We start from the raw sequence: 13,344 nt of genomic DNA on the forward strand, positions 1-13,344 counted from the left end.
AGTCGTAGTAGGTAGTCCTAGAACGACTCGGCTTTTCTATCCTACGATAGTAGCTTCTACTCGCGGGACGCCGTTACGTTTTAGCCGGTAGCCGAGAGAGTTTCTAGTAGTCCCTTTAGGATCTCGTTCGTAGACTAGTCTCGTACTAAACTAGCTTCGGGAGGCCCGGGCTAGCGAGACGCTTCCGCGTATTAGAGCGCGGAGCGAGTAGCTTATAGCTAGGCTTCTATCGTCTACTATCTAGTATAGAGACTCTCGAAGGTACGATAAATCTCGTCCCTAGTTATCTCTAGTACGGTAGGGGTAGCGTTCCCCTAGCTATCTTACTTAGGTTCCTAATAAACCTTAGCGTTTCCTATATTAAAGATCGAACCTAATATTACGGGTAAGCAATACGTACGCGGATACTAGATATAAGACTTAATAGATTCGATAAAGAGCTAAGTCTATCTACGTAAATCCGAATAGTTTTATACAGTACGCTAAGCGCTAAGTAGTAGGTTAGAGTCGCGTAGGCCGAATGCCTAAGGCTAGCGCTTTCTACCTAGGGCGTAGCCCTTTATAGCTATAGATAGCAACTTATATAATTATAATTAATCTAGGATTGCAATCTAGATTGCTAGAAGGGTTAGTATAATAAGGGTTATGTTAGTAGGTAGATAGGGTATTAGTAGGTATAAGTAGTATTCGATAAGGAGCTAGAAGGAGAGGGAGGAAGGTAGGTAAGTTAGCCTACTACTAAACGCTAAGCCCTGCCTAAGGCATTAAGACCCTAGCTTTACTCGAGCCCGGTTATATACTAATTACGTATAACCTCTTTAGTCCTAATATACGCTTCCCTTCTAAAGGCCGCGCCCTCGTAGCTAGTCTTTGTTCTAGTCTCAACCTCTATTACTACTAACTTAGCAGGTCTAATAAGCCGCTTAGTCCGCGCTAAATTGAACGCATAACTACCGATTATATAACTATATCAAACCTTACCTTCTAATACAATGTCTAACTCCGACTACGCTATCCTTATATATAATAAAGTAATATATATCTATAAGAATTAAGGACTATCGACTAATTATAATACGAGCGCGTCTTCCCTACTATAATAGGTAGACGTACGAGGTATTATAGCCCTGCCTCTGTTCTAAGTAATGTCGTACCGAGTTCTTTACGTCTACTCTTAAAAGACCTAGAAATGTCCGCTTTAAGGGTTGTTCTTATTATTACGAAGGCTATTATTTACTATCGTAGTTTTACTAGCCCTAATTAGTTAGGTTTAGCAGCCTTTAATTGTTAATCTTATCTTATCTTTTTAGAAAAAACATAGCTCGTCTAGTTTCTATAGGTTAAGGCTATTATAAGTGCAATAGTTAAGGTTCGCCTTACTTAAAGGGTTAGAAAGATCGAGGAGTAACCTATTATCCGCAAGATCGACCCCGGCTAGCTTAGCTCTATAGTTTTGCCCTTAGTTAGTTAGTCTATTAATCGTTTAATCTTTTTAGTCTCTAAGCCCTTCGAATAGCTTAACCCTTTTAACCTAGTTAGCGTAGTACGTTTAGCCTTAGGCTATAGTATAGGTAAGGTTGTTTTTGTAGGTATAGTAGCGATAATAGGTAAGGTTAGTAATAGCAGCGAGTAGGTAATGTTAACAATAGCGGCGCTAGTCGTCTTAGCGCTAACTTTACCTTACTTTTAATTTCCTTCTTCGACTAGTAACGCTTTAACTAGTAATATACTCCGCAATACCGTTACTAATATAGCCGCGCCGGCCGTGCCGCCCTTTAGTACAAGCGCGACGCCGTCGTCGTTATTATTATCCCTATTTACGCATGCGCTATCCCTGCCGACCGACTAGGCCTTAGGGCCTCGATATAATATAGAATAAAAGGGGGCGCTAAGAGAAGGGTCTTATAGGTTGCGCTAGTAAAGAGGTAGATTCCTTAAAAGAGTAGGCGATTAATTAACGCATTATAGCGCGTTTGTTAATACTCGGTACGCGTCTACTATAGTAGTATAGTCTTATTATCCTAGTTTGCCGGCCTCTAATTAGTTAGCTAATAGCACCCCGGGGATAGTATTAATCCTAAGCCTTAGTAACATTACGAGCTTTTAGCCTTCTTCTTATTCTTTACGCTAGTCTAATACTTATCTAACAACTTAGTTATGTCTTTAAAAGAGGCTTTAGCTTCCTACGAGTCCTATTTAGGTAAATAGCCTTGCTATCTTAGGAGGTACTCCTTCTTGCCTTGCCTAGTCCGATGCTTTAGGATACGTTCTATAGACTATAGCTCTTCGCTATTAGCTAGTATATCCTCGGATTTAGTAGGTGCTTTATCCCCTTCGCGTAGGTAGTACGGCTTAAGGAGGGATATATAGAAGGTGTTATAGATAGTGTAATAAGGTAGAAGCTATAGTTAATAGGCCTAGGTGCCTCTAGGTTCTCGGATATAGAAAGGGCTAATGTACCTTAGTGCGAGTTTAGGCCTTGTTTTGCTATTAGGCGAGGGGTGTTTACGGATATAGAGGTTCTTCGTACTAAGCATAACTAGGTCGCCTTACTTAAAGGTTATTAGGAGGTAGTGTTTGTTATAGTAGGCCTTCTAATAGGCCTAGGCCTTTGCTAGGTTATTAGCTATCTTAGCGTAAATCTCTCGTATCTTTTAAACCCTCTTAATAGCCGCTAGTATCTTAGGGGTAGATACTTAACGTTTAGGGGCTTTAAGTTAGCGCGCTTCCCTTTCCTTACGCTCGGCCTCGAGCGAGGTAAATAGATCTTATAGTAAGGCAGCGTTTTAGCCTATTATAGCTATATATAGTAAAACCTTAGTTAATAAATGCACGCTGTTATTGTATACGAATTCGGCCGGTTATAGGAGGTCGACCTATCTATTAGGGTCCTTATTAATGTAGCTTCGTAAGTATTGCTATAGCGTAGCATTCTGCCTCTCGGTCTAGCTATCTATTTGTAGATAGAACGCTATAGACAGCCGATACTTAAGTCTTAGCTATAGGCATATCTTACTCTAATAGTAAGATATAAATGTCGAGCCCCGGTTAGAGACTATCCCCTTAGGGGTCCCCTAATAGCTACAGAAGATGTTATTCTATAGTGACTTAGCTAAGTTAATAGCCGTCTAATCCTTCCGAGCGGGGATATAGCGAGCGCCCTTAGTAAACCGGTCTACGACGACTAGGATAGCGTTAAAGATGTCTTTACTTCCTCTCTGCTTAGTAGAGGGAAGACCTATAATAAAGTCTATTATAAGCTCTACAAATAGCTTATAAGGGATTAGTAATAAGGACAACTCGCTAAAAGGCTAATGCTTTAGTACCTTAACACGTTAATATACGGCATACGTATCTACGTAGTCCTTTATATCCCGCTTACTATTTAGCTAGTAGTATATACGCGATAGTAGCTCGTGCGACCTCTCTATACTATAGTAACCGGCAAGCTCACTATTACAGTATCGCTTAAGAAGCTCTTATCTAATCGATTGTTTAGCGGGGATATAGTATCTGCCCTTGAACTTTAAGTAACCCTTGTCGTCGATCGACTAATTGTTACTCTTACTAGATCGAGTCTTTCGCCTACTTATAAGCTTATCGATACGTTTAGTAGTAAAGGCGTCCCTCTGCTAAGTACGTAATAGCTTATCTATAAACGATTAACTATCCCTATTTGTAAGGTTATTTAATAGCACCCTCGCTATTAAACGAGGTACGTATTATATATATCTAATAGTACTAGTAGCCGGATTAACTATAGTAGTACTTTAATCGCTATTACTATATATAGCGATATCGACTAGGGAGTTATTATAACTTCTCCTATCTGTGTCCTTAATACGCACTATTAATATAGTAAGAGTATTAATATACTTTAAGCCGTCGCGGAGTCTAGTAAGCCGCTTATCCTACGCTTGCTTATTAATAATACGGGCTATAGCAATCTTATACTATAGGGTTAGAAACAAAGAATTAATATGCTAGGTCTCGCTATTGTAATTAGGCCGCCTCGATAGGCTATCGGTAGGGTTACTTACGCCTAGCCGATATAATATATTAAAATCGAACCTAGCGAGGTAGACGGCCTATCTAGCCTATCGACCTATAACCCTAGTAACCTTCGTAATTCTACGGAGGTTGTTATAGTCCGTATAGACCTAAATAGGGTACTAAGCACTATCGAGATAATAGCGCTAGTACTTAAAGGCTTCTACGATTGCTAAGAGCTCTTGCTCGTAGGTCTCGTACCGACGTTCTATATCGATTATCTTTTATAAAAAGAAGGCGATTAGGTGCTAGTAATTGTTATTAGCCTGTTGTAATATAATAGCTAATATAGCGAACTATAAAGCGTTAGTCTTAATACGGATCTACTTACTTAGTACGAAATAGTGCAATAAGGGGACTTTAGTAAAGCGCTGCTTCGAACCGTTAAAAGCGGCTTATGCTTTATTAGTCTATTTGAACTCTCTAGACGGGTTAGCCTTAGTTTTAGTAAGCTCAGTTAGGGGCATTATATGCCGTAAATAGCCCTTAATAAAGCGACGATAGAAATTAGCGAAGCCGAGGAACGACTATAGCTCCTTAATTAACGTAGGAATAGGCTATTTAGTAATAGTTTTAATCCGATTAGGATTAGCCTTAACACCCTTAGTTAATACGAGGAAGCTAAGGAAGGCTACCTCCTTAGTAGCAAAGGTATATTTAGAAGGCTTGCAATATAGTCTATAGGTCCTTAGACGATCGAGTACCTTACGTACTATAGCCTAGTACTCTATAATATTAGGTAAATAGGTGTAAACTAGGATGTTATCTAGGTAAACTATATAGAGGTAGTCTAGTAGGCCTAATAGGGCCCGATTAATATAGGACTAGAATATAGTAGGGGTATTAGCTAGCCTAAATAGCATAACTAAGTACTCGAAATAGCTATAACGGGTATAGAAGGCTATTTTCTATTTATCGCCCTTGCGAATACAAATACGATAGTACGTATCCTTAATGTCTAGTATAGTATAGAAACAGGCGCTAGAAAGGCGGTCGAGGGTCTTATTAATAAGCGGAAGTAGACAGCGGTCTTTAATAGTAATAGCGTTAAGCCTACGATAGTCGACATATAGGCGTAGGCTACTATCCTTCTTCGGTACGAATAGGATAGGTACACTAGTAGGGCTGTTGCTATACTAAATCCGACTATTAGCTAGGTTTTTATCTAGGTACTTACGCAATATAGTAAGTTCTCGTTTACTAAGGTTGTAGAGGGGCCTAAAGGGGACCTCTTTACCCTCTATAATATTAATCTTATAATTAGTCTCTTTAAATATAGGCAATGTCGATACTAGGTAGTATTTAAATACATTAATATAGATCTCTCGAATAGGCTATAGTATACGAGCAAGCTAATTGGGATCTATACTATTAGGGGGTACAGGTTTATCGTTATCTCTACTAAGAAGGTTAGCCGTTAGATTAGCTAAGGCAGGTATTAGGTTGCCGATAAATAGGACCCGGATATCGTTAGGATACTCGCTAATATTAATGTGTTTAATGTCCTCTCTCCTAGCGATTCTAAATCGCTACTATTAACTGCCTAAGTCTATAACTATAGTATAGTACTTAAGAACAGGGTTGCTAATAACAATATCGGATAGAAGGTTGTCTATATCTACTGCGTAGGCAGTGAAATCTAGTAAGCGTTTATTGCCGAGGTCGTCCTTTAGAACTATAGGAATATAGTAGGCCCTATAGGTTAAGTGCCGAGCGTTATTAAACTAAGCAAGGGTTAGTATATTAGTTCTAGGCAATTGTCGAAGGTCTAATTGCTTAGCTAGGCGATAGCTAATAAGGGCGCTAACTAAATTGCCTAGGTCTAGTATAACCTTAGTCTTATAATTAGTGCTATACGAGTCCGATACGAGACAGGTGCGTGTAATAGCTAGTATAATATCGATAGTTTTACGCCGTACGAGGCTAATAGTTAGTGCGGCGCTTATTCTTTTTTTAACTAATAAGAAGGTTAGCCTATAGAGGTAGCGTTAGCTACTAAAAGGTGCTTTCGGTGCTTAGTAGCAGTACGGTTAATTCGGGCCTAGTCCTTAGGTTTGTCGCATTAGCCTAGTAGATAGCTAGTGCTATTATAATTAAAGCACTTCAATCCGGTTAGGAGGTTGCTATAGCTACTACTATTATTAGTCGAGCGATTAGTATTATAAGGATACAAGTCCCTTCTACGGCCCCTATTACGGCCTCCTCTATATAGCCGTCGGCTACGGCCTCTTCTACGGTCGTTGTTACTATTCCTATTGTTAGTATTGTTGTTCTAGTAGGAACCTTAGTTTCCTCCGCGGCTACGATAGGCAGCTAGGCGTATCTTAGATTCTAACCGTTATTAGAGCTAAACAGCTCGATTAGCTATTTCTACTTCGACTATAAACTAAATGCGTATTAGATTAGCCTGTTCGAATATACGGCGGCGGTCTAATTTAAGGACTAGCTCCTATCTCAGTTTAGGTCGTATCTTAGATATCTAGATAGAGTCGGTCTTAGGTAGCAGGTCGTCCTTAAGGGTCTTTAGGTAGGCCTCGAAGGATCGAGAGGTTTAGTTAGCCTTTTGTTTAGTACGTAGGTATTAGTCTTAGGCGTACTACTAGCGTAATATAGGGTTGCTAAGGGTATTTAATATAATAGTCTTGTAATCTTGCTATTAAATAGCGGTCTAGTCGTAAAGGGAATCAAAATAGTTATCCTATATACGCTTAGGGTTACCGTTAATATACTATATAGTATAGACAACTAAGGAATAGTTATCTAGCAACGCTCTCGGTATATTACGCTAGTTAAGCTTATAGTTACGAATATAGTTATTGTATTGCTTTCGACTAGAGCTATTAAACACGGTACAATCCTTAAGTTTTGCATCCTTCTTTTAAATAGCTAGTAAGGAAGGCCCTACTATTAGCTTAGTATTAGTTACTAGGGACTCCTATAGGCGGCGGATCTCGAGGAGATTATCCTTTAGCTATTATTCTTAGCGTAGAGCAGCGAGCCTATTCTAGGTAGCTTCTTAGAGTCTCGCTACTAGCTAGGGGCTAAAGGCTAGTTAGCTATATCGACGGTTAACAATATTACTAAGAATGTCGTTAATAGGCAATTCTAGATTATTACCTAGAACTATAGGTTCTTCGGCAGGCCTAATAGTAGGCTCTTTAGTAGTAGGCTCTTTAGTAGGTACTTTAGTAGGCACTTTAGTAGGCACTATACTACTAGCGTTATCGTTGCTAGCGCTACTAGCGGCGCCGCGGTTGTTGTTGCTTCGTAATAAGCCGGCTATTATAATAGGGGGTAGGACTAATAATATATTATAGCCCCTTATAGTACGGATATAGCGGAGTTAGTAGGTATCGGCCTAGTATACTTAACTTAGTATAATAGGCCGTATAGAAGGCCTTGCTTAATAATTGGTACGGTTGTTTTTAGTAGAATAGTACGTATAGGTCCCGTTCTTCGGGCGTAATATAGTTAAATCGATAGTTTTCGTAGCTATACCGCTAAAAGCTTAAAATAAGGACTATCTAGCTACTACCCTTAAAGGGTAGATCGAATACTATATAATAAGGGTTATATTAGAAGGTAGATAGGGTAGTAGTAGGTACAAGTAGTATTCGATAAGGAGCTAGAAGGAGAGGGAGGAAGGTAGGCAAGTTAGCCTACTACTAAACGCTAAGCCCTACCTAAGGTATTAAGACCCTAGCTTTACTCGAGCCCGGTTATATACTAATTACGTATAACCTCTTTAGTCCTAATAGTTAGATTGAATTAGATTAGATTACTTTAGAGAGAGTTAGATTAGATTAGATTAAATTGCAAAATTAGTAGAGATTAGCTAGATTAGATTAGATTAAATTGCTAAGCTAATCCGGATTGTAATCCCGGATTGATTGTAGACTATACTATAATAATAGCGTTAGACGTAAACTTTTTAAAGGTACGGATAATTCCTTTAGGTAGTACGCTAGCTTTAACTAGTTAGATCCCGTTTTTAGGGATTACCGCCGTCCGCTATCTCGCTTAATCGCACTATAGAAGCTATACGCTAGTACGAGGGTAGTAGAGCCTTGTTTGCTAGGTAGGTAGTATGCCTAGAATAGTTAGGACTAGCTATAGTATCTAATTCTATATCTATTATCTATTTAGTTCTTCTTTCCTATATTATTAATAATTTATTGTTCTACTAAGTAGCTAGTAAGGGCATTAGAGGTCTTTATACGATATTATTCTATATATATTACTAGCAATTTAGTCTTACCGAGACCGGAGCGGCTCTAGGTGCGTAGATTCTCGAATAGCCAGAGTAGATTCTCGAACAGTCTTGCCCCGGAGATTCTCGCTTGACCCCAGTCCCCTTTCATTCACCTCAAACGCCAACCTGCGTTTGTGTTCCCCTCTCAAATGCCGACGTTTGTTCACGACTCAGAAAATGCCGGGTACAAACGTACGTCCGCGAAGGAGGTACAAATAGCCCGCCCCCAACAGGACGAACTTTCACATCCCCACCATATCTCATCATCGTCTCCTCTACGACCCTAACAAAGAACAACAATGGTCTACACAATGATTTGGAATGTCGACGGCGGCTGCCGCGGCAACGGAAACGCAAACTCCAGGGGAGCAGCAGCAGCGGTGCAGATAAAGAGATACGGCAAATACACCGCCTGGACCCGAAAACTCCCCGCCTACCCACGCCCTACAAACCAAAGAGCAGAAATCACAGCCATCATCATCGCATTGGAACAAACGCTCCGGAAATTCAATGAACTTGATGGATCCCCTTTCCTCGATGTCACGATACGTTCTGACTCGAGATATGCTGTGAATTGTATGAATGATTGGATTTACAAGTGGTCGAGGAATGGGTGGGTGAATGCGAAGGGGAATGAGGTTGTGAATAAGGATTTGATTCAACATGCTTCGAGGCTGGATGATAGGGTGAAGGAGTTGGGGTGTGTGAGTTATGAGTGGATTTCGAGGGAGGAGAATGAGGTTGCGGATGAGTGTTGCAATAGGATTTTGGATGGGGGTGGGGATTCGGAGGGTTATTCTTCGGATTAGGAGGGTTAGGAGGTGTGGATGAGATGTGGTTTGGCTGAGGGATCTCGAAGCTGCGATGACTGGACTTGCGGCGTTCCGCGAAGATGTTATCAGCTGAGTGTTGTGAGCAGACTCGTGTCATGGCGATCGGGATGTCGAATGGGCGGAAGTTAGATCCGGGGTGGTGATTGAATGTAAACTAACGCGGAGGCCAGGCGTGGAATGCGAGGCGCAAGATGAAGATCATGGATTGGTCATGTCAACTGTCATCGCAGTCGTCGGTCTAAATGTATTAATCATTAAGGCGCGGAAATGGACACTATCTCGCATTAAAAGGACCAAATCCCCGGCGCAGGATCGGTGTTGTTTCCTGGCACCAATCTATGACACATGTGTCAGCATGCGACGCTCGTCAATCGGCGTCATCAATGTACTCACCCATACTGAGCAAAGACCTGCTTGACTCTTGCAACAATCGCTTCCGTAGCAGGAACGACAGTACCATTCGCACGGGCTGTCGTCGGCGGGTACAGCCAAGGAACGGCTTGAACTTCGGAATAGGTGTTGTACATCTTGTTGATTTCCCATTGCGAGAATCCGCCTCCGATAAAAATTGCTTTTGGCTTTTGTGGAGATGGAGAGTTGAAGTTGGAACCAAGACCGGACACCGGTATTGAGTACTCTCCTGTCACCAATGGAGGAAATTCGTAGATGCCGCTGGGTGCTGAGTTGACGACGTGGACGACTGGAGTGGTGCGTTAGTATGAGTGGTGAGATCGTGGGTTGTCTGTGGACATAAGATGTACCATCGTATTCCGGAAGCATGAGACGAATGAACTCTTCACTGATATCAGCTTCCTTGCCGCCGAGGGCTATTGGAACAGGTGCGAATGCATTTCTGCTCGTTGGTGCAGAAGCGGCGATGTGGGCAAGACCGAAAGCGGCCAGCAGAGCTGCCGAGAAGTGTTGTCGAAGGCAAAGCATTGTGTCTGACGAATTTCACGCATTCAACGCAGGGCAAAGCCATCACCCATATGTATATGTTATTTTGATGTCTGGGGACGGCACTGCTAGCCTAGGGCTGGTCTATGACGGGGCCAAGTGTGCCACGGGGGTTGGTTCCTGATTGATCAACGAGCTGCCCAATGTCGCGGAGGTGCAATGGCGTGGTGTTTGAACCACAAAAAAAGTTGTGCCCAGAGGAGGCCTGCAAGATTGTCCTAGCCTCGCATACCCCGTGCTCGACCAGCCTTTTCTTGTCACGCCAAGACCGTCGCTGTGCTGGAGCCGGTGCCAAGACGAGGTCGATAGCGTCCTGGCGAACGCTTTCCGATGGGAATTCTCCGACCTCTGTCAGAACGGCTGGTGATTCATCATGTCAATGAAGAAATACTGCCCGAATGTTGGTCATCATGGGCTGAAGCTCGATCATCTTGGGATCTCTTGCCCAGCAGATGGCTATCTCGTCTCACATTCATCCATGTCACGCCCTGCATACTGTCTAGGCGCCAATGCGGCTGACATGTGATAACGACCAGGAAATCTGGAGGAGTTGGATGTGGAGCCATGGCGCGTAGGGCAGTGTCATTTTGGATCTCTGTCTTTGTTTGCCGTCCGAAGCGAAGTCCCGAACGGGCACACATGCAGCCTATGCAGGTACCGATGGCTGTCAAAATTGTCGTACAATCTATCTTTGCCACGTTCATTTCAATATTCCCATGTAGCGCAGGATAGGAGGTCGAGACTCTTCGCCGCATCTACCGTGCTCCGGACCAGACTGCCATTCTCATGCGGACCTTCCCGGACTGTGAAGCCGGCGTGCCCGAGAAGATGATCGTCGTTGGCTTTACGATCGGACTGCTGACGAGGCTGATTCATAGAGTGAAATTAGGGATGCCAACTCTCATGTGCAACCCTACTGTACCTGCAGAATCCGTCGTTGAACAAGTGGACGTTGATGGACCACAACTTTGAACCACTGCTGAGTGGCTTCGTTTCCATGCTTAGCAACGCCGCAAGATCCATTTCCAAGCATTTGGTGATGACGACGTCTCAACAAGCGCCTTGTCACGCGCGGCGAGACACGGCTGAAAGCTGGAAATATGTAAGATCGAGAGTCCATCGACAAGCACACTGGGCTTTCCGAAGATAGCACGAAAAGGGAACAGCTCATGTTGTGAGGTATGAAACGACAACCAACCGTAGGCATTCTGTCAATGTACAGAAAGGAAGACAGGTTTCTTCTCAAACTCTGCAGGGTGATACGTATAGAATAGCCATTGTGTGGCGTCTTGGCAAAGATCAGCTGACTGATTCACAACAGCTCAATTTGCCGCGCACGTGAAACAATACGGTACGACGGTGTCTTCATGAGGAGAAGGAAGAGTATATTGGTGGTATAATTCTCCTCCAACTTGTCATGGAAGCCTTGGTGGTACGCCCTATGCTCAGGCTGTTTTCGACTCTGATTCGTGCAGAAGCAAGATTGCATCGGCATCGAGTAGAGTTTCCCGGCTTAAGACCTCTTCGTCGAAGTACGCTGAGCTTTGCGAGCTCTCAATCTGCCGCCCAGCGCTCGTTCGTCACAATCAACGAAGGGCGCTGAGCTAGGAGGATCGATTCCAGCACTCCCTATGACACCCTATCTCCACTCAGACCAGTAACAAAGGGTGTTCGTGCATGTGACATAGAATCACGTGTTCCGCAGCAGACTTTTCTAAACCCGCAAGTAAACTTTCCAACCCCTATACTAATCAAATAAACTCCCGTATAGACTATACAACACCCTTTGTTACTAGTCTAATCCGTTTCTATCGGGTTTTAGTACGCGTATATAGATAATCGTAGTAGTAGGTAGATGCTATTAGCTATAATACTATTATATATCGGAAATCGCAAAATCCGCTACGGTAAAGCCCTACGTAGTTACGAAAACTATCTACCCCGAAAATCTAAAGAACTTAGGTCTACTACTCGCCGGGGAAAATCTATATATACGCGAAAATCGAATATCGCTTACTATATTAAAGCTAGACGCGTCTACCCTACTACGACCGTAGATCGATAAACTAACTCCGTAACGATCGAAATAATATCCGTAGCGGGTAAATACAATACCGCGAAGAAGCTCCCGTAACTCTTATCTATCCCTAATACTATCCCGTCTAGCGCTCGCAGTCCTCCCGCCTAATATTATCGGCTAGGTATCGTAGCTCCGAGTTAGTAAGAGATGCGTTTAGAATACCGTAATGCTCGAGCCGGTTTTAACGCCGCGAGTAGGGTAGGCTCTACGCGTTACGGGTTAGAGAAGGGCCGCGACTAGAGGGCAATTTATAAGAGCTAAATCGGGAAAATTAGCTCGGAGAATCTAGAATAGTTTCTAGCTAGGTAAGCTTTAGAAGTCCGCTACGCTATAGAGCATTCCCGTAGAGCTTTCTACGGGGATCGTATATACCGATCTACGGGAGATTATTCGATTTATAGTTAATCGAATCTATAACTATACTCTTAAATCTATTCGCGCGATAGTTTATACCGTCGACTATACCGATTTAGTCGACCTCTAATTCGATGTTATCGAAGCTAGAATAAGGTAGATATTGAATCGATTATATAAACTATCTAAATAGCGGCCTAAGAAAAAGCCGTATCGGATCTAGGTTACTATACTACGGGCCTTAATTTACTAGCGATAGGATATCCTATTTGTCGCAAAGACTAGTTTAGGTAAGAGCCTAATCTTCTAGGCTTTTACTATACTTACTAGATAGACTACTATCTAGTTAGTGCCTCTTACTCGGCTCGGGGCGGAGCAAGAAGCGGACTTAAAGAAGATCGTAGGGGAATACGTTAATCCCGTACTAGTTACGAGTAAGGCTAAGCGGCGGGATCTAGATTTGTTTACTAAAATTAGGGCGGGCTAGTACGATTATATTATTCTAGGCCCGGAGTAGGCCGTATCTAACGACTTTAAGGATACCCTAAAGGATCCGAATCTTTCCTTACGTATCGGGCTAGTCGCATTCGATAAAATTTATCTCCTCTCGAAATAGGCTAGCTTCCGCGAGGAATTCCTTATAGTCGCGCAGCTTAGGCAGCTTCTCCGCTAGGACTATATATAGTTTGGCTATACTAGAACCCTAGATGCTATAACCTAAGCCTATATATTGAATTATAGCAGGTTTAGACCGGTCGGGTACGAGCTATATTATTCTATAGTGCTACGGACTAGCATCGATCGCGTTAACTATACGT

The 13,344-nt window shown here is 42.6% G+C and overlaps 3 protein-coding genes across 3 annotated transcripts; all 3 read right to left on the bottom strand.

Moving 5' to 3' along the window:
• Positions 1-8,324: 8,324 nt before the first annotated feature.
• On the bottom strand, positions 8,325-8,569 carry MYCFIDRAFT_179548 (uncharacterized protein; the record flags this gene model as incomplete). Its single annotated transcript, XM_007933602.1, has 3 exons — positions 8,325-8,370; positions 8,396-8,444; positions 8,470-8,569. 3 exons carry the CDS (start codon positions 8,567-8,569, stop codon positions 8,325-8,327), a joined length of 195 nt encoding a protein of 64 aa, XP_007931793.1.
• MYCFIDRAFT_87290 (uncharacterized protein) lies at positions 8,475-10,280 on the bottom strand. The gene is made up of 3 exons (XM_007933603.1): positions 9,897-10,280; positions 9,529-9,835; positions 8,475-9,471 (listed from the first exon to the last, which is right to left on the bottom strand). The coding sequence occupies exons 1-3, from the start codon at positions 10,072-10,074 to the stop codon at positions 9,420-9,422; spliced, it is 537 nt and encodes a 178-aa protein (XP_007931794.1). The 5' UTR covers positions 10,075-10,280; the 3' UTR covers positions 8,475-9,419.
• MYCFIDRAFT_179551 (uncharacterized protein) lies at positions 10,166-11,778 on the bottom strand (the record flags this gene model as incomplete). Its single annotated transcript, XM_007933604.1, has 12 exons — positions 10,166-10,452; positions 10,484-10,691; positions 10,732-10,781; positions 10,836-10,959; positions 10,992-11,014; positions 11,044-11,141; positions 11,176-11,300; positions 11,325-11,413; positions 11,443-11,554; positions 11,613-11,645; positions 11,677-11,717; positions 11,742-11,778. 12 exons carry the CDS (start codon positions 11,776-11,778, stop codon positions 10,166-10,168), a joined length of 1,227 nt encoding a protein of 408 aa, XP_007931795.1.
• Between the last annotated feature and the right edge of the window lie 1,566 nt (positions 11,779-13,344).

The sequence above is a fragment of the Pseudocercospora fijiensis genome (genome assembly GCF_000340215.1).
Source record: "Pseudocercospora fijiensis CIRAD86 unplaced genomic scaffold MYCFIscaffold_10, whole genome shotgun sequence".
Classification (NCBI taxonomy): domain Eukaryota; kingdom Fungi; phylum Ascomycota; class Dothideomycetes; order Mycosphaerellales; family Mycosphaerellaceae; genus Pseudocercospora; species Pseudocercospora fijiensis.